Source organism: Trichogramma pretiosum, unplaced genomic scaffold (assembly GCF_000599845.2).
Source record: "Trichogramma pretiosum strain Unisexual culture from Peru unplaced genomic scaffold, Tpre_2.0 scaffold2, whole genome shotgun sequence".
NCBI lineage: Eukaryota > Metazoa > Arthropoda > Insecta > Hymenoptera > Trichogrammatidae > Trichogramma > Trichogramma pretiosum.
Genome location: NW_019641687.1, coordinates 2,034,439 through 2,061,222, shown reverse-complemented (window position 1 = coordinate 2,061,222; position 26,784 = coordinate 2,034,439). Strand labels below are relative to the sequence as shown.

The 26,784-nt window shown below is 38.2% G+C and overlaps 6 protein-coding genes across 15 annotated transcripts in view; 3 read left to right on the top strand and 3 right to left on the bottom strand.

The window, feature by feature from the left end:
* LOC106659135 (probable nuclear hormone receptor HR3) overlaps nt 1-597 on the top strand; it is a 58,522-nt gene extending 57,925 nt beyond the window's left edge. For all 8 annotated transcript variants that reach the window (XM_023461486.1, XM_023461487.1, XM_023461480.1 and 5 more), the window contains 2 exons: nt 16-240; nt 313-597. In XM_023461486.1, coding sequence (XP_023317254.1) covers nt 16-240; nt 313-572 — 485 coding nt within the window. In that variant the 3' untranslated portion in view covers nt 573-597. The remainder of the gene's footprint in view (nt 1-15; nt 241-312) is intronic.
* A 9,247-nt stretch (nt 598-9,844) lies between these two features.
* On the top strand, nt 9,845-18,704 carry LOC106659056 (4-coumarate--CoA ligase 2). Of its 3 annotated transcripts, XM_023461469.1 has the most exons (10): nt 9,845-10,953; nt 11,036-11,275; nt 15,884-16,122; nt 16,279-16,486; nt 16,577-16,743; nt 16,829-17,024; nt 17,090-17,428; nt 17,516-17,841; nt 17,914-18,109; nt 18,179-18,704. In XM_023461469.1, the coding sequence occupies exons 3-10, from the start codon at nt 15,889-15,891 to the stop codon at nt 18,259-18,261; spliced, it is 1,749 nt and encodes a 582-aa protein (XP_023317237.1). In that variant the 5' UTR covers nt 9,845-10,953; nt 11,036-11,275; nt 15,884-15,888; the 3' UTR covers nt 18,262-18,704. The 3 variants fall into 3 exon arrangements, with proteins under 3 accessions (XP_023317237.1, XP_014236837.1, XP_014236838.1); XM_014381351.2 differs by having other exon boundaries at nt 9,845-11,275; XM_014381352.2 differs by having other exon boundaries at nt 9,845-11,275; nt 15,870-16,122.
* LOC106659057 (serine/threonine-protein kinase tricorner) lies at nt 12,700-15,440 on the top strand. The gene has a single exon (XM_014381353.2). It carries the CDS (start codon nt 13,656-13,658, stop codon nt 15,234-15,236), a length of 1,581 nt encoding a protein of 526 aa, XP_014236839.1. The 5' UTR covers nt 12,700-13,655; the 3' UTR covers nt 15,237-15,440.
* Nucleotides 18,705-21,662: 2,958 nt separating the features above from the next.
* Nucleotides 21,663-24,692, bottom strand: LOC111694214. The gene is made up of 2 exons (XM_023461515.1): nt 24,435-24,692; nt 21,663-24,377 (listed from the first exon to the last, which is right to left on the bottom strand). Exons 1-2 carry the CDS (start codon nt 24,690-24,692, stop codon nt 21,663-21,665), a joined length of 2,973 nt encoding a protein of 990 aa, XP_023317283.1.
* A 23-nt stretch (nt 24,693-24,715) lies between these two features.
* Nucleotides 24,716-25,309, bottom strand: LOC111694213. Its single transcript, XM_023461514.1, has one exon. The coding sequence runs from the start codon at nt 25,307-25,309 to the stop codon at nt 24,716-24,718; it is 594 nt and encodes a 197-aa protein (XP_023317282.1).
* A 97-nt stretch (nt 25,310-25,406) lies between these two features.
* On the bottom strand, nt 25,407-26,768 carry LOC111694212. The gene has a single exon (XM_023461513.1). It carries the CDS (start codon nt 26,766-26,768, stop codon nt 25,407-25,409), a length of 1,362 nt encoding a protein of 453 aa, XP_023317281.1.
* Nucleotides 26,769-26,784: the final 16 nt, after the last annotated feature.

Below are 26,784 nucleotides of genomic sequence, written 5' to 3'. Positions count from 1 at the left end.
TTTGCGCGTGCGCAGGATCTTTTGAGTTGGCGGTGATTCGCATGAGCAGGTATATAGATTTAAATACGGGCAACGTGCTGTACGACGAATCGATGATACCGCGAGATGCCTTCTTCACATCCGACACAGCGGAGATGAAACTCGTCACGTGCATCTTCGAGCTCGCCAAGAGCATCGCCGAGTTCAAGCTCACCGAAACGGAGCTCGCTCTCTACAGCGCCGCGGTTCTTCTAAGTCACGGTTTGTGCCAATTTTCATTTGGACCATCCTCGATTCATCGATTCACTAAACTTTTGGCCCCCCATCCAACAGATCGACCAGGCTTGAAGGGGATCTCAGAAATTCGACGAATATACGAGGCGATAGTGCGAGCGCTGAAATCCGAGCTGTCACAGAGTCACACGACGCCGCTCAAGGGCGACGTGACGGTGTGCGACCAGCTGATGGCGAAGCAGCCCCAGCTCCGCGACGTCTCGATCATGCACATGGAGGCCCTGGCCAAATTCAAGCGCAACGCGCCCCTCGTCGAGTTCCCGCCGCTTCACAGAGAGCTGTTCAGCGTCGATAGCTGAATGCAGCAGCGCAGCTCAGGCGACGGCGACGACGGCGGCGGGGGAGGCGATGACGACGACGACGACGACGGTGGCGGCGAGGAAGCCGGTGGCGTAGGTGACGGTGGTAACGGTAGCGAGACCTCCCTAATCGGACAGATCGACGACGACGAGGACGATTTACTCGATGACGACATTATAATTGACCAAGAGTCAAAGCTACCGAGCATACTGCTAGACGACGAAATTATCGACGACGACTACGACGACGAACAGCTAGAGCTAATGCAACAACAGCATCAACAACTTGCATAATAAATGAATTCTATAAAGGGGCCTTGCTCTGTGAAGGTAAGTCCAAAAGCTCCGCCCTATCCACGCAACCAACATGAAAATGAACTCGAGCTGTTTCACGTTCAAGAGCATTTTCACGAGCCCCCGCGTCGATTGTCCTCTTTCTTTTCCATCATTCGGATGACACATAATTTTCTCTGTTTCAGATTATTTCCTTCGTATTAAACGTAATGGGCCTTACATAAACATAAAATTATTGTTACACATAAAGTATATAAATATACATATATATAATAATAATAATTCAAATATATATGTATATTATATATATCTTATATATATTAAAGAAAAAAATTAAAGCAGAGAGCGACGTATACAAATTAAAGAAGATAAAAAAGTATATATATACGTTTATAGGAATTATAATGAAAAAAGTAAATGAATTATATTAAGCATATAATGTGTATAAAAACATACAAATATATATGTATATAGTATAACAATGTAATAGCGATATATTTATATATTTGTATGTACATAAGCTATCGGTTGTTATGATGATAATGATGATTGTCGGAAAAATCTATACCTATATAAGTTAAAATTGGTTTTATTGCTATAACAAAAAAAAATTATTATATATATACACGGCAGCGTAAAATGTGTGTATGTATGTGTCTGCGCGCGCCCCATAACGTATTATATCAAATCCACGCGCACATAGACGCCCCATCCTCTTCTTTTTAGAAGTCGTTGATTTTATGGTCACACGTATACGTACTATACGCGTGAAAATATATTTATTGTACCTTATATTGTATATCATTACATGTATCTAAGTTTTATTATTGCGTAACTAAATAATTTTGGTATAATTGTATAAAAAAAAAACGATTAGCAATTCGAATGACTTAAAATCCCGACTCAAGAGCAATCTCAAAACAGACGTTAAATAAGCAAAGTACACATTATTATTAATTACAAAATAAATATGTGTCTGAAACTTTGCTCAGGTCGAAAGACTAAAAATGAAATTTTCTAACATTTTTTCTAATCCTGATAATCGGTTGATTATGTAAATTGATAATTTATTGATCAAGCATTTGTATAAATTTTATCAAATTGTTAGGAATATATTCATTTAATATAATTGTAAATAAAAATTATTGATAAATTTACTTTAAATAAGTAAACTGGGAGTTTTACTTATACGCTTTGAATGAAACTCACTAAAATGTATTCTACGGTTATTTCGAAAATATCTGTCAGGATTAGAAAAATCGTCCTTTCGATAGTAAAAAAGGCTGATTAAAAGTATATTTTCAAGTGTGCATGTATTTATCTTATTGTAAGTTGAAAAAAACACAGTGAAGCTAAAAGCACGTACATTGATGTAATCTTTTTCTACCTGTCTTGAGATCTCTCTGGTCGATAATTTATAATATTTTTGTCACTATTATAATTACTTTTGTCATGATTACTACCTTTAGGAAAAAGGGTGTTATTTTCTTGTTAGACTTGAGTAATAATAAAAATTGTATATTTTGAGTTAAGAAAAAGATTTATAAGCATAATACGGTAATAATCATGGCAAATTTATGCCACACACTAGTTTAATTGAATATAATTTAATGATATTTGATAATTATTAGCATCTAATTGATTACATCATATTGTATTGTGGGTTATTTGAAAGTCCGTATCAAGTTTTAATAATTGCAAATTTATATTTGACTGTTTTTCTACACATTATAATTGACGTATGGTTGTATGAAGTTTAGAATTTTATTTAAAAAGTGTCCCGGATTAGCTTTTAAAAAAATTATGTCTTACTTCCAAATACCTGCTGCTGTTTTAAACACATACATGCTCTTAGACGTGAAAATAATGACACATTTCTAATGTACACGCTTGATGTGGTAAAAATAATGTGAAAATGCAAAACAGTAGATTTGGCGATGAGTAACTTGTGATTTCGACTCGTTTTCCGAGCGCTGACGCGCTGGATAAGTAAAAAATTATTTACAATTGGCGACAAGTAATGTGAGAATTGTGTTCTGTTTTTCGATAATTTTAATGAACGAAGCTGCTATGAAGCGCTTTCAAATCTGGTAACTATGAAAATATTTTCCATTCAACTATTGGAAAATTGCGTTTGCAAGGTTAGGGTAAAATAAAATCAGTTTTGCAAGCCATTCTTCATTATGTAGGGTTTATAAGTAAAAAAAGAAACGGGTCGTCTATAAATGAGTCTGAGCTACATTATAAAAATAAAATTGTAAAAATTCTCGTTAAATTAAAATTATTCTGTTCGTTGATAGGTAGTGAATGACGACTACCTGATAAATATTTAATAAAAATACTAAACGTTGCAAAGACACTTAATAGCAGACATTTTTTCTACAATAATATCAACCCAACTATATCGGCACGCCTGTGTAGCTTCAACGTGTAAACGAAATCAAGTAATGCATAGTTAACACCCAATCAATCATTATTAGTAACGAATCACACTTAATCGTTCTATATCATAACAGGATGTAAATCTTCATTTTTATATGTTCTATTGTCCAAGGAGCAGGTGTAAATGATAATTTTTAATCAAAATATTCGCGCGGAAAAGTTACTGTCTTACAATACATGAAGATTATAATGCGGGGGTTGGATTTCTACGAAAGTAATGAAATAACATACTTATACGCATTACACGATTCACCGATGCATATTTCTTTAGAGATATAATATATAACAAATAAATGATACATACGAGATATACTTCGCACTTACATTTTTTACGATTAAATGCGCAATGGTGGTTTACATATATAGCTGTGATAAAAATAAGCTGACTACGTTTTTCCTTCTCTTGTACACGATATTTTATTAAAGAACTGAGCAAAAACTACTGACATTTATTTTGGTCTTCGCGTGACTCGTACTGACGCGTTTTTGCATTACAAATACGTTTTGTATTGTTTTTGTGCATTTATTAATTTTTATAAGACAAATCGAAATTTCATTCTCATCGTCATTCATTTCGAATTTTTAATTCAGTATCAAAAATAACGACTGCGTCGCGTGACATTTGTTAGAATATGAATATCAGTAGTCCGAGCAAATCATTTCCACAATGCAAAAGATTTAAAGTCTATATATTTCGTTGCTTAATTTTAAGACTTTACTGAAACGTAGCTGATATTTAAAACGATTGTTTAAATTGGCGCAATAAATCCCACCGAGCTGTGCTCGACAAATATAATATAGTGTTGTACAGTAGTCGAGTGTAAAAATGCGAAAAAAAATTTATTTTTATGTGCCGGAAAGCGAGTCGTCAGCACCTTCGCGATCATTGGAACGAAGTTAAAGGACTTTCATGAATGCGAACAACTCCGAACAATTTTGCAAACAGAAAATAGCGTTAACGATACGGTAACGCGTCATGTGATACTTCGATCGGAAAGCGTATGAGAGAAGATCCAAATTTTATGTAAATTGTTCTATGAATGCAAAAAAGACTTACAACAAATATGTACGATTAATATTTGTGCGTGCATTATAACGAGAGAAAAAATGTTAAAAAAACATTACGTACAAAGAGTGAAAGAAAATAATAAAGAAGAAAAATAATAATTATATATGAGATGTGATTGAAGGATCATAAAAAAAGTACAGTGATTACGGTAAATGCGTAATAAAAGTAATTGTAGAATATTTAAAAATAAGTAGACAAAAAATTTGTGTAAGACAAAAAAAGAAATTGCGATTATGAATAAGGCTCTAGCGCCAACTAATATTTTAATCGTTGATTAATAATGAAGAAATTAACCTCGGACGAAACGTGAGAATATCATTAATTGGCAAAAGCGTTTGATTTCTTTTATTTTGGATATTGAAATTCTATTCGACATTCCTAAATTTGCCCACGTAATTTTTTAACTTCATTCTCTCTATCTTGTAACTAGATAAATCATAAAAAACAATATCAAATGAAATTTTAAAATTTAACCAAATCGGTTGAACTTTGAAAAATTTATTTAAAAAAACATGACTTCTAAAATTTCCATAATCGATGCAATTTTCATTCATAGAGAAAAGAAAAAATGAAAAATCTTAATGAAAAAACAAAAAAATTATTGAATTTGTTAAGTCTGAAAAAACAATAACATTTATGTACACTTGACGACTATGGTATATGGATAATAAAAAATAACAAAAAATTTTTCGACACACAAAAAATGAGCATGGCACTCACGTACGGAGCAAAATTAAACTCGGAAAAAGCGTATTCTGAGAAAAAAAATTATATTATGCATAACAAATAATTAACGATTACACAAGTTGCAGCTAGAAGTTATAAAATACAATTTGGAGTTAAATTTTATATAAACTTGTATGTTAATGAATGGAATAACTAAACAAGAAACGAGAATAAAATTTGAACCCTCAGACCGAAGGATTTAGTGTGTTTTCTAAAGACTGAGCGACTTATTATTTTTAAATTTGCGAGATGTTCTGCACTTGTCATTATTAAAATTTTATATATTATTGTTATTGTTGTATTATATATGATAATTATGGATTATGAATATGTATATACTTAAAAAATGGCAGAAAAGTTTTTGTTTAACATTTTTTTTCAAATTTCTCCATTGATACCCTTGCAATAGAACCGACAATTCCTCTTTTATAAATCAGCATTAATACTTCTGAAACTTTGTACAAATATTGTCACGCATAAACTTGCGAATCCATTGAATGATAGACAATTTTGTTTTGACTCTTCGCTTTATAATTTCTACGTTTTTAAGCGATTGATAAGATTACCAAGACTTTACAGAAGATTATGTTCTGAATTACTGGGCGTTAAATCTAAAGAATCTTGATAGTTCAAAAATTCACTTCCTCTTAAATTAGACATTTTTGGCATTCACCATGTTCTCCTGTAACTATCATCAATGCTCACACGATCCTTCGTGTCTGGGTTCAAGAGTATCCGTTATAATATATAATTACATTATGGAGCTTGTCGCTGGGCAAAAAAAAAAACAGAAAAAAAATAATAATTAACTTTTCGTACGGCGACTCGCGCAATATCGTACTGACTACCAAGGGTATATTAATAATAAAGATTAAAAGGCATAAACACACACTCATAGAGCGGGTTTGAGACAAAAATTATAAATAAATATTCTACAAGCGATATATAATGTATATTTACCACCATACGCACGTTTGCGCGACCAAGTTTTTTTAGCTTCTAAGACTTTAGTAATCGTAATGAAAGACAACAACAAAAAAATGATAACACAAGCAAACGTTGATATTGTTCATACGATATATCTCCTCAGCACGGTGGTTCGCATGGAACTCGAACTTTTCCTCAGTGCAGACGAAAGCAAAAGCGAACTTTTTTATTGACAAAAAATAAGAGAAAAAATTAACGATGGGAATAATGTCGCTTTCGTTGCACTGTAAGTAAATAGAATTTTATAAAAGATGAAAAAAGCGGAAAAATTTTATTTTTATCCGTGACTGCAAAATTTTTAAAAGACACAAAAAAAAAAAATAAATAAACGGGGCCTTGGAGTTTTCAATGTTCATCGGTTCGATGTACGTAGCCGCGAGAAAACGACGCGTAATAAGCGAGATGATAAATATGGTAAATATGTAAATAGAGCTATTGTTGATGTAATATACAAAAAAAAGAAAAAAATTCGTGGATTTTGTGTATTGAAACGAGGGTTGGAAAAATGCAGAAAAAAGGGTTAGGGAGAGGATTTCTTGCGAACCATCGTATCGGGGATCGATGCACGAAATAATTTAGACTTATTCACATTCATCATTATCGTACATTTTACAATGAGACTTACGTGGATTGCAACCGTTTACGTTACAACAAAACAATTTGAAAAAAAAACTAATGATAATTAATGTATAATAAAACACACATAATCACACACTAACAGTAATAAAAAAGCGACGTAAATATATATAATGAAATGTTTTATTTCGTCTGCTGCATCACCGACATTTTTTTTCCATTGTTCATAATTATGCAATCTTAGACTCTTGAACATACACATTAAGACAAACTCTGTGTAGATAATTAACAAGATAGGAAAATCATTCGTTGAACGTAATACGAGGCACGGATGCTGGATTATATATTATATAATAATAATGTGAAAAAAAATAAGAATTAATTGTTGCAAAAAAAATAACATCACGGCAAGCTGTGCGTATATTAATAAATTGCATCAAAATTGTTTAGGTAGTGCATAACTTATAAATACATAATACACATATATTACGATAACGAATATAAATTTAAAAAATGTTTACGTGTATATCGCTACGCCGTGTACACACTTTAAATTCTAAATTTCACGTTTTTGTACCTCTTTGATTAAATCGGCGAAAGGTATATAAAAAGTATAAATATATAAATATATATATATATTAATATGATTATTACATAAAAAAAAGTAGCAAAGATATCGGAAGAAATGTGAAAAAAGTGATTTTAAATCATAACGTTTTTAGTCAAAGTAGACAAATCTGTGAGTAGAGAAAAGACGGTTTAAAATAGTTAATTTATTGAAACTGACGCAGACAGACAAACGGATGAACGGGTAAAACGTTTGAAATGTGATCGGCCTGATTTTAGGTTTTTCGTGTAGTTTATCACCTATTATAGTAATTAACTTCATGACAACACTAAACAAACAAAAAAAGCGCATTGTTCTAAATGGATCCTCGTACGATCCCCCGCATTATACATCATTCACATAGTTAAAGCGATGCCGGAGCTAGAGTAAAAATGAAAATTGTTAAACTCGTTTTTTGCGTTTCGTAAAACGGGCTTGATCATTCTCATAATTGCCTAGATTTCGGCATCCCTTCAAAAAGTATACGTTGCACACACGCTTGAAAATACCTGCAACGTCTCAAACACCTAAAAGTCTGAGCGAAGCGCGATGAATAACAAACAAACAAGCAAACAAAAACACAAGACTCTGTTGTTTTATAATTTTTCGAATTTTATATAACGATGTTTTATCCTCCTCCCCTCGTTATTATAAATATTATACGAGAGAGCGACTCGAGTACATACGTGCGTGAGTGCGGCGATTGCATGTGCGAGACGTGTGTGTGCCTGCGCTAACGATGAAAATGAAGGGAAAAAAAGCAACTATTTTTACGTAATTTAATGGATTAATTAAAATGTTATAGATTTATATTCGGCTTATAATAAAATAATCGTATAAATAAAAGTTAAATTATAAAAGAGATATTAAAATAAAAAGATAACGAAAAACGACTCGCGTTAGACGTTCTTTAACGGTGGTTTGTTTACCGAACGTTTTTGTAATAATTGCTGTCGAATTATTGACGAGTATACAAACAAGATCGCGTAACATGTATTTATTATTAGTGCTCGCGCGATCCCACATTGTAATATATGCTTCGATACGCCTATATGCGGTATGCACATATATATGTCGTTATTGTACGCGCGACGCGTTAACGCGCCTATATTGCGATGATCGGCAGTGCAGTCCATCGCACTCATACGCGCATTTACGCGTCCAGCTGTATTGTATATTATATATATGTCTATACGAAATATATATGCGACACACACATACACACACTTTTTAATTAATCTTCTCCTTTTTTTCTTCTCCTTTTTTTATGCGCTTACATAATTAATTTTATTATTACTCTACCTCACTACTTTCATTTCGCGTGCATTATAAGAAAAATGTATTACATGCGTGTGCGTGTGTGCGAGTGCGGGTCATGCTGTCTGTGTGTGTGTGCGTGAGCGAAAGAGAGACCCAAATGAGTTAAAGTGAGCAAGCGAGAGAGAGAGAGAGAGAGAGAGAGAGATAAACGGGCGACTGCGTGTAAAAGAAACTTCGGTGCTTTTATTTGGGATATATATTATACGTAAAGAAAAATATTATACATAAATATTACGATTATTATTAATTAATTATTATAAACACGAGATACAGACATGATATAAATGTGCGAAGAACAAACGAAGAAAAAAAAAGTAATAATAATGCATAACTTTCTGTTGCTGCGTTGAGAACCTGTGTAGAAAAACATAATATAAAATACGTACCGACATAACAAAAAAAAAACACGAAAAGAAAGAAAAAGATGACAAAAATGTTTTATGATGGAAATTAATTGTGGCCGAGAGAACGAGTGTGAAAAAAGAAAACTATTGTAATGACTAGACAGCAAAAATTAGATTTATCATTACGGTTATTATTCATAATTATCATCATGATACGTACATTATATATATTTTAATGATTTTATGTTAAAATTAGTATTACTTCTAAATGCAATATTAGGTAAATAATATTATACATAATTTTAATCGCTATTACTATTATTATTCTTAATTATTATCATTGTTATTATGACAACACAAGCATCACCTTTACTGCTCTTTTCACCGATATAAAAAAACCAACAAAAGTGCGTAATAATTATTATTATGACATATTAATTATATTACATGCATATTATATCTGTTTACTATTCTCTCATCGTTATTTTCTCATCTAATTATTACCGATCAATCATCATGAGACGCGCAGAACTCTATTCGGTCCAACAGCCGGTCATAATCGCCGATGCCGATTTTTCATCCGTTTGGCGGCGTCGAGTGTCATCGATGTCATAAAATCCATATTCACGAGCATTTGCCATTTTCATCGCATCGAAAAATATTTCCGACACTCTTTTACATTTCAAAAAACATATATACGTAAATCAAACGTAAGAGAAGAAAATATAGAACGAGTATATCGTCCCCTCATTAAAATTATATTGTGATCATAACGCTAGATTGTACATACTTCACTGCCGATATCTCAAAACGATTTTTTGCTTTTATTATGATAAAGAAAGAGATTCATAATTATTAATAATAAAAACGAACATGAATAATTAATCGGTGGCATATATTTATTACACGACATTATTAATCCGTAAATAAAAATTTAGCACTCGTTTGCCGAGAATATCATTTGAAAAAATTTAGTCAATTCGAAATTGAATAACTGAATGTAAAGTTCGATACAGAGCTTATACAATACGCAGAAACACCGACCGCGCGAATATTTCTGCATAAGTTCATTTTGACTTTTATTCTCTATGATAAACCTTCACCTTCCATTCAAGCTATAAAGATCTCTAAAACTGACTCTCCATTTGCAATCGGTTCGTTGCTTTAATTTTGCAAATCGAGCTCAATATTGAAACGCGTACGAGTATCATCCCAAGAAGAATCTTGATCATCGACTGCAGCTGCGGATTAATTCGCAGATTATTCTCCTGCTCTCTTTCTCTTGCAGATCTCTACGATGCCTCGAGTTGATAAGATACCACATTTAATCATCAAGGTCCAATTTGAGATTGGTCGCTTATATCGCCGCGCGCGCAACGCACCAATGTAGAATCTTATCGCTTGCTATTCGCACGTTGGATTCGATTCGCAGCAATCGAGCCCTCGCAACTCGCAACAATCGGGTCCGCCTTATCAATTCGCCTCCTTTCTTGGCTTGCTTGGCGAGCTGACAGATACGAGTCATAACAAAGATAATGCACCCACGAGCGCGCCGCAGCTCCGTACTTATACGCTTCGTACTCGTTATTATTATTTTTTCTTCTTCTTTTTAGCATCGGTGCTTCGAGTACATTATTTTCAGCGCATCAACCCTACTCTCGGCCTGCAGTAATCTCCTTCGTTGCAGAGAACGTGTTTGTGATATAGCTGTATATTATACACGATGTGAGTTGGTGTGCGTGTGTGTGCTATACGGTGGGACAGCAGTTGGCTCGTCGAGTAGCAGCAGCAGCAGCACATATACAAACACTGCATGTGGGGGTAAAAACAAGTCGTGCACGACACGTCACCGGCGGCATCGTGTGTATAATATAGCCGCAGCTCGGAGCAGCCAACAACTTTTGCCTCAACTTATAATGTTCCAGGCACACATCTGAGGAGCGACAAATTACATATATGCGACTGCTGCGCTGGCGTGTAGTACTACGTTTGCCGGATCTCTCGAGCCGCGAGCTTGTACTAATAAAAATTGCCTAATTTCATAATAATATATTTTTACAACGAGTTTTTTTCTTTTATTTTTGGGTTTTAACGCTAGTTGTCTACGTTACGTTTTCCGCGAGCTACGAGCGTCGTTTTATACTCGAAACACAAAGTTTGAGAAGGTGATTTAAAACTCGCATGTCGTAATAAGACCGGTGTGTTTGTTTTGATGCTGTGAACGCCGCACATGTGCCGGAGCAACGGGCGATCCAAACTATAAGCGAACAAATATTTTTACTGTATTTTACACTCGTGCCACGAGCGTAAAAAAGCGAATTGCAGCAGCCACAATTGGGTACGTAAACAAATCACAATTGTTTATTTTCATGCCTAAATTAATATCGAGCCGAGTGCATAATATTATCGTTTACGGTAATCGAGTACAATATAACGAGCAAAGTGCGATGTATAACGTTTGTTCGACTGTTTGTTTTTTTTTTCGTCTCCTTTTCATTATCGTGCATACAGTATATAACGAGTGTCTCGATTCGCTGCTATCGCGTTCCAATCACGAGTGCGAGTCCATCGCTCGATTCGCTCCTCTTTTTTTTTTGCATTCTTTCTCGGGCATTATGTACTTTCTGCAGTTGCGCGCTAAAATAATATCGCCCATTTATGCAGACCCATGGAGGAACCTTTACTTGTTTTTTTTCTTATTACTTAATTTGTACGATAACGATGATTCGATCATTTTTATTTACCCGATGAAAATAAATCCAGTACGATCCGCAACGTACGACAAAGAGCGTCGAAATTACGCTCGGTCATGCTGTTGCGAGGTTTTTTATTTTTCGAAGTCTCGTGCTTAATAAACTAGCTGCCGTATCAAAAGCGCTATAAATTCACATCATCGTTTCTCTCTCTCTCTTTTTTAACTGCTGCCTCGCAAAAAGTTTCAACTTTATACACGTGACAAAGCAAAAAAAAATCTCAATGACAAATAGTAGTGAACGCGGTATGTTTTTTTTTTTCGAAAAATCTTATCAAGTTATTAAAAATAACTCGAGCGCACGTAATTCATCCTCTGTAGTGCGGATATAATCGACGCGGTCTGAGCGACTTTTTGCATACTGTAATGACTTTTTAATTAAACCTGTTGAAAACGTTCGATGCACGCGCAGTTCCGCGCGGCCTCCCGCACAGCAGTAGGTATATCTCGGTCTCGGAGGTATAGGAGCAAAGTTAAATTTTTCTCGGCGTTCGATTTTACTGTTGTACGTCGTAAATATTACAAAACCGATTGAAAAGGAAAAGAATATTGGAAAAAGCTCAAGAGAAAATCTGCGACCGCAAGTACACGAAGTGCAATTTGTAATACGCAAAGTAGACAGAGACTATAGAGCATATATCTGCAAGTGCAGCGTGCATAATTGGATTTCTCGATACATGTATATCGCAGTATTATTTTAAGTATAAAAAAGAGCACGAAGCAGGAATTCGGCGAGGACAGTGTAGGCACACAATAAAGACTCTAAGCTTCCTCCATCTCTCTCGCTCGGCCCGAGCTTACATGCTGCTGCGCTTGCTGTTATAACAGGCAGGCCGCGATTACACGATACAGTGGTATTTAGCATAAAAAGCGCCTCTGTGTGTACATTACATGTGCATATACCTATATACACGCGCTGCGTGACGGCAGTGTGTGTATACACACACCTACGCGACATTCGCGCACGGAGTAGAGAATTTCAGCGAGGTTAGGTCGCTGGACTATGCACTGTGCTCGCTTATACTGCTCTGCCTCGCTGTGTAGTGCCAATGTGTGCATGTGTAAGTTGCTGTACGTGCGCGAATATCAGCACTGCACACAGACAAAAGCTCTCGTGTACAAGTCGTCGTCGTCGTAGTCGCACGGCACTGCCTCGCTCTTCTGTACAGCAGCAGCAGCAGCAGTGTAACGTTACGTCTCCGCTCCAAGAAGAGGGGAGTACTGCTACTTTTCGCAGACTGCCTCGCTCTTTCTCTCTTTATTGCACATAGTCCGGAGAGAGCCTATATGCGCTGCGCGACTGATAAAACAACATAAAAGCAATATTTAAGTGTGTTATATATCGAATAATCAGCCACCATTTGACAAATCGTGCGTCGACGCCAAGTACGCGAACTGTGACTGCCAAAGTGTTTTGCTGCTGCTTGCCTTTGCACATCAAATGGCATGCGGGAAAATCCGTCTGTACGACGTTGTATTATGCTGCTACTGCTGGATCGCAGCTACGACGACGTAAGAAGCGAGACAAAAGGTAGCTCGTCCTGGACTAGCTACGCGATTCGCTCATCATCCTCGTCGTCTCCGTCGTGAGACATCGCCATCGGCTAAACATTAATTACGTTCGTTTATGATTTTTATGCGTATCATCATCATCGCCAACGCACCACTCGGCACTTCAGCAGGAATGCCACTGAATCTGACTTGAGTCTCTCTCTGTCTCTCTTTCTCTCTCTCTCTCTCTCTCTACTACTTATAATAATATTATACACTTTATCGCGAAACTTTCGCTCGGCTCTGTCGTAATTCAGCTAAATCCAGTTCTACGACTTAGTCGTAAGTGTACTCGTCGATTTGAGTATTTATACTGTGAGCTACGTTGATTGTTGAAAAAATCCTACTCTAGCTTGAGAGAACCTGCGCAAGCGGGCGACAGCTAAAACAATAACAATAATAATTTGTGTTTACAATGAGCGAAGACGTGACTAATCTCGAGGCGAGACATCAATTACACACACATGTGTCTGATGTATTGGACAATGAGCCACAACAGCAGCAGTTTCAACAGCCACAGCAGCAGCAACAACATCACTCTCCTGTGCAAAGTAACAACGCCAACAACTGTGTTAATTCAAATTTTGATGGTATACTCGACATGTCTGCCCCAGAGAATAGCATAAGATTTCGTGGCCACACGCTAGACAAGGCTACAAAGGCAAAAGTGACACTGGAAAATTACTACAGTAATCTCATACATCAGCATATAGAGCGTAAGCAAAGATTAGCAAAGCTTGAAGAGTCTCTGAAAGATGAAGCTTTGACAGAGCAACAGCGACAGGAAAAACGCTTGCAGCATGCACAAAAGGAGACAGAGTTCTTGCGACTTAAACGTTCCAGGCTTGGTGTCGAAGATTTTGAACCTCTTAAAGTTATCGGTAGGGGTGCTTTTGGTGAAGTTCGTTTAGTTCAAAAAAAAGACACTGGACATGTTTACGCCATGAAGATCCTACGCAAAGCTGACATGCTTGAAAAGGAACAGGTGGCTCATGTAAGAGCTGAGCGAGATATTTTGGTAGAAGCAGATCACCAGTGGGTAGTTAAAATGTACTACAGTTTCCAAGATCCAATTAATTTATACTTAATCATGGAATTCTTACCTGGAGGTGATATGATGACCCTTCTAATGAAGAAAGACACCTTGTCAGAAGAATGTACTCAATTTTATATAGCCGAAACAGCCTTAGCTATTGACTCTATACATAAGCTTGGTTTTATACATAGAGATATCAAGCCAGATAATCTCTTACTGGATGCTCGTGGTCACATTAAATTGTCAGATTTTGGATTGTGTACTGGTTTGAAAAAATCTCATCGAACTGACTTTTATAGAGATTTGAGTCAAGCTAAACCTTCAGATTTTATGGCTTCTTGCAGCGTTGGAAGTGGTGGTGCAATAGATAGTAAAAGGCGAGCTGAAAGTTGGAAGAAAAACAGGAGAGCATTAGCATATAGTACAGTAGGTACCCCAGATTATATAGCACCAGAAGTGTTTCTTCAAGCAGGATATGGGCCAGCTTGCGATTGCTGGTCTCTGGGTGTGATCATGTATGAAATGCTGATTGGCTATCCACCATTTTGTAGTGAAAATCCTCAAGAAACTTATAAAAAAGTTATGAACTGGAGGGAGACTTTGATATTTCCTCCAGAAGTACCAATAAGTGAAGAAGCTAAAGATACAATAATTAAATTTTGCTGTGAAGCTGACAGAAGATTAGGATCACAGCGTGGCATAGAAGAAATTAAATTGGCACCGTTCTTCAGAGGTGTCGACTGGACATATATTAGAGAAAGACCAGCTGCAATTCCAGTTGACGTAAAATCAATAGACGATACATCTAATTTCGATGATTTCCCAGATGTCAAATTAGAAATAACAGCACCTCCTACACCACAGGATGGAGAAACAATATACAAAGATTGGGTCTTCATTAATTACACTTTCAAGAGATTTGAAGGCCTGACCCAGCGTGGTGCAACTAATAAGAAATAACTATTGCCTGTAACAAGCGTGTAAAACAAATATACATATTACATAGTAAAAGTGAACACTACCTTTTATCGAATGCAAATTATTTTTCGCGATTGCCATTTGTAGCATTAATTATAAGAGATGTACAATAGAAAATATTAATATAAATGTAAAAAACAAAAATAAAAACGACAAAATTTTAAAGTTATATAAAACTATCCAATTTATTTTCATATCATTACAATCAATAAATACATATTAATGAATTTTCTATAATCAATTCCTTGAAAGTTTCAGACTGTAAAATTTGAAAATATACTCAAGTGAGCATCACTTATCGCGAGTAAACGTTACGAACGACACTTCGATAAATGACCTCTTTGGACTCTAATTAACCGATACGATAATGCTGCGAATGATATTATTAAATTCACATGCAATACGGTAGAATAGCATTAAATTCATTTGGAGTCTCGCGAGAGTTCATAGCATCATACAATTGAGCGGAGGTATTTTTATCCTCATATGGAGAAGCCTTTGCCGAGCTCGCGAGTCGATAAATTCCAAAAACTTTGATGAACGTATAACATAGATATATTTCGCGCTTTGCTCGTATTACGCTTCGTTATTTTGGCGTAAACACATACCATTTAGCAAACTAATTGCAGAGAAAATGACCTCAACGCTAATTCGCCGGATTCTGAAATTCGGAGCCAAGCTGCAAGATCAATTATTGAAGCAGCAGAGTCGACACGCGTCGATCAATACTATTCAACATTACTTCCCGGCACCGAAAAAGGGTGAACACATAATCGATTCACCCTTCGGCCAGTTGTCTTATCCGGAGATGCCCATTCACGAATACGTTTGGGAAACGTTGCAGAGCTACTCTCACATGATAGCCACGGTAAGCTTTATTTAGTGCTTTTTAAAATGTCAATCGCTCCTCGTACATACGTCCATACATTTTCGGCGTTTACTGAATTTGCGACGATACCGAGAATTGTAAAAATAGACGAGAGACGGGAATAATGAATTTGCATCTCTTATGAAATGTCCCTAGGAGTGTGGCGTAACGGGAAGGAAATATACGTACGCGCAAGCGAGAGACTACTCGAGCTACATAGCGCGGAGTCTCTTGGACATGGGCTTGAAGCCGGGCGACGTCTTGGCCATTATCTTGCCAAATCTGCCAGAGAGTCCCATCGCTTTTCTGGGCTGTCTCGAGGCCGGAATCGTCATCACCACGGTCAATCCAATTTACACAGTTGGTCAGAGTCTATTTTCATAATTTCCTGGATTAACAAAAAAAAAAGCTACCTGCGCGTGATTTTCATTATGAAATTAAAATGTTTGCTTAGATGAAATATCCAAGCAGTTGATATCGTCGGGCGCAAAAGCCGTTATCACGTCGACAGAAATAGCCGAGACAGTAAAAAGCGCAATGAAGCAGAGCATGCCCGGGGCTAAATTGATCGTGGTCGACGATCAGGTAAATTCGATGCCCAGCGATGCCATTCCATTCGAGGTACGAAAATAGCCGACGTTTTTTTAAACATTCACCATTTTTATTGAGTAAAAAATTCACTTGGTATGATGCATTTTTTTTCCAGGATCTCATTACAAAAGGAAAAACGCTTTCTGTCCCGAGCTCGAGAGACTTTGCATTCGATAACGTGGCAGTTTTACCGTACTCCAGCGGCACGACTGGCCTGCCGAAAGGAGTAATGCTGTCGCATCGCAATATTGTGGCAAATTTAAAAATGATGGCGGACACTCTGAAGGACGATGTTCTTGTACCATCCAATGGTATTAATAATCAATCGCATTGAATACTAAATTGTCGCATCCTTACTACGATGAAATATTTGCAGGAGTATTTCAACAAATAATCCCTGTGATATTGCCTATGTATCATATTTATGGCATGGTTACCGTCATGCTCTCGAAGATGACAACCGGTGGCAAGTTGATTACTTTACCAAAGTTCACGCCCGAATCGTATGTCAGGGTATTGGAGCGTAATCCAGTGACGGAATTGATGCTGGTCCCGCCGATCGTTTTGTTTTTGACCTCCTCCAAGTTGGTCAAGAAACATTTCCTCGATCACGTCACGTACATTACTAGTGGGGCTGCGCCTCTGTCCGACACCGACGTGGAAAGATTTTACGAGAAATTCTCCATCGCTCGCGACAAGCTCAAATTTCGACAGGGTAAGAGACGAAACAATGAAAACAAAAGAAAACTGACGATTGAAGTATAAATTTCGATTGTCAATTTAAATGGCAAACTTTCCACAGGCTACGGGATGACAGAGTCGTCGCCTGTGTCGCTGTACGAGAAAACCGGCACAAAGTACTCGAGCATAGGGCGACCCATTTGCGGTTGCCAAGCCAGGTTGGTCGACCCTATTACGAAGAAAGATGTTACTACGCCGAGGCAAACTGGTGAATTATGGATTCGTGGCCCGCACGTGATGAAGGGCTATTTGAACAATCAGAAGGCAACGGAAGAGACTCTGCAGGACGGATGGTTACTGACCGGTGATATTGCCTACTTCGACGAAGATTCGGATTTCTTCATTACCGACCGATTGAAAGAGCTCATAAAAGTCAAAGGTTTCCAGGTGAGCATTCTACTTCGCTGCTCGTTCACGTTTTCAAATTTCCTTTACCTGTAAATCGTGCTCAATCATTAGGTGGCACCAGCGGAACTCGAAGCTTTGATAAGAACACATCCCAACGTTGAAGAAGCAGGTGTCGTGGGAATACCTGACGATAGAAGCGGAGAAGTACCCATGGCTTTCGTAGTTCTGAAAGAAAAGGGTGCAACGAAAACAGAGGAAATACAGGATTTTGTGAAAGGCAAAGTTTCGGAATTCAAAGAGCTTCGAGGTAAGTGAATAAATAGCCATTAAATAATTGAAACGATTTAAGTTATTGTAAAAATATCTTATTTCATAGGAGGAGTGCAATTCGTAGACAGTCTACCGAAGAATCCATCAGGAAAAATTTTACGAAAGAAACTGAAAGCCTTACTCGAATAAGTTTTTGTAGAACTGTGATATACATTTTTGAATTTTTCAATTTTAATCTGAATAACGCACAATATTCGCACAATTGTTAGTTTATACGTAATCATATACTTTGTAGTACGTACAAAAAACCTGTATGCAATATTTTTCTTTGCAATCTAATCATTGTAAGTGCCAATTTCGTATCAATGAAACTTTTGTTCATTGCTTATGGTTATGCTAATGCCAGGCTCAAAACGAATATTTATACACTCGTTTTCTTAATTATTTGAAAGAAATGTTTCTATAAAGGTTCGTGAATGACTTTGTTTTGTTCTTTTATAAACATACTCGTATGAAAAATGCGAAAAAAATATTTTGTAGAAATTATAGAAAACGTGTAAGAAAATTTTTATTTTTACCTTGATCGATTACGGTATTTCTTAAACAATAAATCTAGAATATAAATTATTTTATTTCAATTTTGTTTAAATTAAAACTATCGACCCAATTTTTGAATAATTTAAAAAAAATATTAATAATTAAAGCGAAAATGCCATTTTTCAAAACTCCTTGAACTATCTTTTTCATACCACACTAACATCATCACTTTCTATACAGCATTTAATAAAAAAAATCGTGAGAAGGTTAAAATATTATAGTCATGTCATCAGCTACTGTAGATATACACTGAAAGATTAAATTCTTCTTCTATTTTCAAGGTTACCTCAAACTTTTTAATTAAAATCTTAAAGGCATCACATAAATATTTTTGGAAATTAAACTTTCTTAATTGTCGTTCTGAAAGAAATTGTTGGGGTAATATTTTAGGTAATAATTTCATTTTATGTTCAACAAAAGTATTCACTAGTGATGACCTACATATTTACAATAATAGCTTCACTCATATTTTTGTCCCACTAATTAGACACATTTTGTTTACGAGTTTCAGAATTTGATTATGAAAAGAGGGAATTCTTCATTTTGAGAAATATATCATTCGTATATCACTCAATATATCATAAAAAAAAGAAATATAACAGAACTTGTCGTTTTTTAAAAGTTATTAAAATTGAAATCTTACAATCATTTTAAATCTTGAGTCGGTGAATAGCAAAGTTTTGTATCGCACACAAAACGTCTTACAGGAATGTGAATATCTTTCAAAATTTTTCGCAGAGTTAACGAAAATTTCCAACTAATTGATTTTCCAATAGTATGAAACAAAAAAGTTTTTGATGACAAAAGTGACGTTTTCTTATATTACGTATTGTTTTGACGCAGCAGAGCTACTCACACAATTTTCATAAATTTACCGGTAAATACAAGTTAAAAATTTGAAATATATGTATTTTTGACTTGACGTTATGCAATGAAGAAAACAAATCACTTGAGAAGCTTATTTAGCTACTTTTTGTTGCTAGTTATGACAGATATGTGATGAAAAAGATTTATTGTTTTATATAGGTGCAGAATGGACGTGTCAGATACTGCATGTATAAGCTTTTTATTTGCTGCATTCGTAGCCACAGAAGGTACAATTAATTTTCAAAAATGTCACGAAAATATTTCTTTCCGCTTCTGTAAGTGGATTTTTCTGCAGTTATGATATTTTAGTTTTTATTATTCATTTATTTTTTTAAATTACATAGATATAAACGTTGCTGACGTCTCTTCATGTTTGATTAGAGGGTAAGTTAAGAGTTGAAAGTGTAAAAAATTTTATTACGCAGTTTCTTTCCGAAAATAGTCCTATGAATATTAAAGAATAACGAGATAAAAGTACTATAAAGTATAAACTTTCAACTGCTCCTAAAAAAATGTGAAATTCTGGTTAAATTGTAAAGGATAATTTAACGAGCACGTTCAAATATCAGTATTCCGCTGCCGATAGATTAGAAAATAATTTCCTCTTAAAAAAGAAATATATCTTATTTCCACTTGTGAACTTTAAAGAAAGCTTACACATCCGAATTGAAAAAAAATTTCGGAGAGGTTTTTATAAAATAATAAATCGACAGAGATCGAGGAAACTTTTTTGCACATACTTATTAATTGGCCTTATACTATAAAAGATTGTTTTTTTGTTTTTGTCTCCCAGTGTCGTATGCTACAATAACTTTAAAAAACACAAGAAATCGGATAAGACAACAATCTGCCCATGTTACAGCCCGAAAAGAACAATCTCAGCGATGCACGTGCAGATAGTTGTGACGATAAAATCAATAGTTTTTTTTTGTTATCAAGTGAGACGCATTTTTTTACGTTTTGCTTTCTCATAGAGGGACTTATGTGATAGGCTTGAAAATGAGATTTGGAACCAGAAGTCGTCGGACAATTTGGTTTACATATTTGGAAACTACATTGAATTACCAACAAATGTTTGCGTGTGTGTGTGTGTGAGTATGTTTTTTTTCGATGTATTGATATATTGCTTCCTCCATAGAGGAAGCTATGTGATGGGTTCGAATATGAGTTTTTGATCAAGACCTCGTGCGACAATTTCGTTTACATTTTTGTAAACTAGATCGAATTCCCAACACTTGTCTGTATGTATGTGTGTGTGTATGTGTGTACCGTGTGCAGAGCATTATGTAGAAAACAGGACGGTGAATCGTGTTGAATTAAATTGTATTTATTGTCGAATGTCTTAAGAATGTAGCCCGTATAATTTTTATTTTGATCACGCGAAAAAATTTTTTTTTTTTTTTAATTTTCGAAAAAAAATTTTTTCGAATTTTCTTGTAAATGCACCTACTTATGAAAAAGTAATCATTTCAAATTTAATTTAATCATTATCATTTTGAATTTTTATTTTGATTACTCAGAAAAAAAACCGCTGCACTACATTTCTACGTTAGCCAAAAGGCCGAAAAAATAAAAACTCGTCGTTAATTTTAAAAATATTCAGTGAATTTCTATTTTTTGGTCTTAAATGAAAGTTTGACTGCTCTGCTTCGATTCTACCGTAAAAAAAAAAATTCATTCATTTATAAATGAAAAAAAATCGAAAAAAAAATTGATTGACAGTTTTCGGCCAAATCGCAATATTTTTAGGCGGAAATTGAGGGTTTTTTCAATTTTTTTAATAGTTACAGTTCCTTTCACGCCTGGATAGTATATCCTACATATTTCTAGTGCTTTGATACGTAATCAGTGAAAATTTCATTAAGATCGGACAAGAATTGACAAAGTTATCGCGAAATAACACAATTTTCCAAATTCAAAATATTCTGTTTTCGGTTTATAAGGCCTCTGCGCATGCGCATTGACCGTTTTCGGCCAAATCGCAATATTTTTAGGCGAAAATTGAGGGTTTTTTCAATTTTTTTAATAGTTACAGTTCCTTTCACGCCTGGATAGATTGAGGGTTTTTTCAATTTTTTTAATAGTTACAGTTCCTTTCACGCCCGGATAGTATATCCTACAGATTTTCAGTGCTTTTTAATTAATATTAATCGTAAACGATCTTTCGCCTTAACGATCGGTCGCGTAAGCTGAGACGAAGCGGTCTTGATCGTGACTAGACGCACAAGTCCATCTTTACCAGGGTGCACCTCAGTGACCAATCCAAGCGGCCACCGCGCGGGAGGTGAAAGCTCATCCTTTACCAATACCATGTCACCAATCTTGAAATTTTCGTGCTGGTCGTACCACTTGTTACGCTGCTGCAACTGGTTCAAAACCTCCTTCCTCCAACGCACCCAAAACGAATTACGAAGCTGCACAATCAATTTCCAACGTTCGTTCAAGCTCCTTCTTTGATCTTCCTCACATTTTTCCAATTGAATAAGATACGCAGAGCCAACCAAAAAGTGCCCAGGTGTCAATGCCACTAGGTCATCGGGACAATCGCTTTGTCTGCAGAGAGGGCGAGAATTCAGACACGCTTCGATTTGGGCAGCCAGTGTAGATAACTCTTCGAATGTCATCGGTGTATCGCCAATAATCCTTTTGAAGTGATACTTAAAGCTTTTGACAGCTGCCTCCCATAATCCACCGAAGTGCGGAGCTCGCGGGGGTATGAAAGTCCACTCCGTGCCCCGAGACGCAAGTCGTTCCGTGACCGTCGAATAGAAGTCCGAAGCCTCCGTGAACATGCGTGCAAGCTCAGTCGAGGCCTTCTTAAAAGTCGTAGCATTGTCCGAGTAAATTCTCGTGCACACTCCTCGGCGAGCTACAATTCTCGCGTAAGCTGCCAAGAAAGCATCCGTGGTAAGATCCGATACAATTTCAATATGTACTGCCTTCACAACGAGACATACAAAAATCGCCACGTAGCCCTTTGTACTCTTCGCTCCGCGACCACGCGAGAAAAGCACGGACACTGGTCCGGCATAATCCAATCCAGTGCTTGCAAAGGGCCGCTGTGGAATGAGGCGTTCTGCAGGCAGTGGAGCCATCTGCTGCCTTCCTGTTTGAGCTCGGTATCGTGCACATTTCACGCAGTCGCGATATAGTCCGACGACGATCCTCCTTGCGCCAGTGATCCAGTACTCACGGTGCAACTGCGAGAGCATCAACTGCACGCCCCCATGAAGAGTCAACTTATGAATACCGCTGATCAACTTCCGAACAATCTCACAGCTTCCCGGCAAAATTACCGGGTGTCGCTCGCCGAACGAGAGCGGCGAATTCTGAAGTCTACCACCAAGACGAATAATGCCCTCACGGTCGATGAACGGTGTCAAGCTGCGCAAGTTGCTTCTCTTTGGCAGCGCTTTTCCCTGTTTCATGAGGCTTATCTCTGTCGAGTAATATTCTCGTTGTATAACTTTGTAGCAGGCGATCTTAGCCCACCTGAGCTCCGAGAGAGTGAGAAACGGTCTCATCTGTGACGCAGAATTGCTTCGTCGCGCTCTAGTCCTGCTGAGCCAGCGACCGCAGTACCCCAAAACGCGGGTCAATTTTAGAAAACTTGAATACTTCGTCAATCTTGCAAGCATGGTGTCTTCCTTCTTGATTACCTTCTCTCTTATTTCTTGAGCCACATATGCGTCTACTTCCTTCTTCTTCAAAGCTTGATCTGTTGAAGCAGGCCAATTGGAGCTCGCCGAGCCAGGCCAAGCCGGTCCCGTCCACCACAACTCAAATGTAGACGCCTGAGCAGGCGTGAGTCCCCCAGTAGCACAATCTGCCGCATTATCCTCCGACACGACATGATGCCAAACTGCCTCTGGGAAAGCTGAATTTATCTCGCTGACTCTGTTCGCTACGAATGTTTGCCAACGCGATGGGTGACTGTTCAGCCAATCCAGTACAACTTTAGAATCGCACCAAAAATGAATCTGTTCCGGTTGCGTATCCATGTTTTCCAAGACCTGTTTAGTCAACTTGACCAAAAGGGCAGCCCCACACAGCTCCAACCGAGGCAGAGTCTCCAGCTTTACTGGAGCGACCTTTGTTTTTGCCATAATTAATGTCGCCTTTTTTCCTGGGATCACCATATAGACCGCCGCAGCGTAGGCTCGCTTTGAGGCATCCGAGAAACCATGCAGTGTCCAAGTACCAACTTCAGGCCCGCCGAACCATCGTGGAATTCTAATCTTCGAAACATCCTTCAGCGACTCACGAAATCGCTGCCACCTGAGGGAAATCTCACCCTCGAGAGGGGTGTCCCAATCAAGTTTTTCAATCCAGAGATCCTGAAGTAATATTTTTGCTGTGATTATCACCGGAGCCAGCCATCCTAATGGGTCAAAAAGCTTTGCCACGTCGGAGAGTATGTTCCTCTTGGTGATCACTTGTGGCATCGGAGCTAGCGAGGATACAAACAAAAATTCGTCGCTCCGTGGGCACCACTTCAGGCCCAGCGTCGACACCACGTCCTCCAATTCGGCAGAAACTTTTTCGCCATTGTCTGCAGCAATATCACGCAGCAGCACAGCCTCGTTGGCCGACCACTTGCCAAGCTCCATACCAGCGGTCATCATCATTTTTATAAGTTGATTTCGGCGATCGATTGTTTCATCAATCGCATCTCCTCCACCGAACAAGTCATCGACGTACACCCGGTGATCCAATAAACGAGCTCCCTCTGGGTATCGTTCACGCTCATCCGCTGCAAGTTGCTGAAGGACTCTGAGAGCCAAAAACGGAGCCGGGGCGGTGCCGTATGTTACTGTAAGCGCTCTATAATCCTGTACCGGCTGTGTTTTTGTTGAGCGCCAAAGTATGCGCTAGTAATCGGTATCGTCTGGGTGCACCAATATTTGTCGAAACATCTTGACGATGTCCGTGACGAAGACAAATCTGAAGAGACGCCACCGGGAAATCACTGACGTGACGTCCTTTTGCAGTTTTGGGCCGGTCAACAAAGTCTCGTTGAGCGATACTCGGTTCGCAGCCTTCTGCGAAGCATTGAAAACGACTCTGATCTTGTCCGAATTCTCCGATTTAAACACTCCATGGTGCGGCAGATAAAAGCTCGGAGCCGAGATCTGAGTCGGCGGCACGAGCTCCATGTGTTTCAACTGCAAATACTCTCTCATAAAATTATTATAAGACAAGGATAGTCGGGGACTTTCATAATTCGTCTCTCCATTCGAAAGAGACACGACAGGGCTATATCTCTCGAGCCTTCAAATCTAGTCTTGGCCGCAAACGGCAACCGGACTACGAACCTGCCCTCCGAGTTTCTTGACGTAGTCTTGACGAAGTAGTCTTCACAAAACTGTTTCTTCGTCGTCCAATGCTTTGTTTGGGCTATATCCTCGATTTGCCAAAATTTTTCCAGCAGTTGATTCAGCGTTGGCTCAGCAATGGTGTGGAAAACTGTCACCTCCTGGGGCCGGCTCGTCGATTCATCACCGCCCTCACCCGTCAATATCCAGCCAAAAACCGTTCGCTGCGCTACCGGAGTGCCCTCGGGTCCCTTCTTCAATCCGTCGAGTAAGATGCTCGTGTACATGTCAGCCCCAATCACACAGTCCACGCGATCGGGTCTGTGAAAAGCCGGGTCCGCCAACTGCACTCCTTTCAGGTGTGACCATCGAGTGTTCTGCAGCTGAATCCTCGGCATCAATCCAGTAAGCTCGCTCATAACCAAGGCAACTACGGATGTAGTAAACTCGGGCATCATCTTGGACTTTATGCTTCTTTCCGTGCTGTTGACGCGTGAGACCCGCCCATTACCTTGATATTCACAGATACTTTATCCATTTTAACGCACAATGCTTTCATTGCATGTCCTGTCCCGCGAAGTAAACCGATGCTGGTGGGTCCTCATTTCCGTCGATCGGAGCTCCAGTGCCAGCTCGCTCATTTGATGTATCAGTAGATTCCTGCTGTGTCCGAGTATCTGCATGAAGCTTGGTGTGATGTTTTGCTTGACACACTAAACATCGCTTCTCTGATTGGCAGTCTCGCGCGAAGTGGGATCCCGAAAGGCAGTTCAAACACAATTTCTCCCTCCTGCACACCTCATACCTCTGCGACTGAGGCAGAGAGAGGAACTTCTGGCACGAGTACAATGCGTGCGTGCCTCGACATAGCGCGCATGTGCGAGCGGTTGGCTTTCGAGCTACTTGCGTACTGGTCGCATGGGCTGATACTTGTTTATATTTACTTGGCGCGCTTTTTGCCGATTTAACCGCCGAATTTTCAGTCGATGTAGATGGCTGCGGCCCTGCCGATGTTGTGCTAGCTGCGTCCAGCACTCGTATGTAACGCTCGAGGAAGCTTATGAGCTCATCGTAGGACGGGAAGCTCGTGAGTTCGTCGGCGTGTCGTTCCCAATCCAGACGCGTTGATTGATCCAATTTATGAATGGTGTGGTGAATCAGCCACAATTCCGACATACGAGCCGGCTCTACATTCAAGTTATCGAGCGCCTGCTTGGACTCGCGCACTAGATCCACCAGTCTACGCACCTCTTCTACTGATTTTCTTTGCATGGGTGGGCAGTTGACGATATGCGACATGTGCGTAGATAGCAAAACTTTTTTATTGTCGTACCTGGCTTGAATGGCCTGCCATGAACTCTCATAATTTTCTCCGACAATCTGTACGTTCTTGAGCCTATTAGCTGCTTCTCCCGTCAATGATCGAATCAAATATTGTAATTTTAAAATCGGCGGGAACGTAGGTACGTCGTGTACGAGTGCCAGAAACATTCCCTTGAAAGTCTCCCATTCCAACTGATTGCCCGAAAACTGCGGAAGCTGCATCGACGGTAGTGGTGTCTTGTATTGCGGAGTCTCAAAGCTGACTCCAGCATACTGTGAATCCGCTTGAATTGAGGTCTGTCTCCGGCCGGGGCTCAGAACATCCAAAATTTCCGTTTTTACCGCGATATACTGGTTCTGGCCCGCAGCAAACATGTCATCTTGGAAATAGGGACGCTGCTCCTTGTCCTTTTTTGACCAGCGGATCAGCTTCTTGTGGGCTTGAAGGAAATCACTCCATAGACTCTCGAGTTGTTCTAATTGCGTTTTGAACCAACTTGTAGTTCTTTTCTCTCTTGGTGCTTTCAGCATCACCGTTCTGAAGTTGCTGAGAATTTCCGCTAATGCCAGCTGATCCTCGAGAATTTCCTCCATCTTGTTCCGACCAAAA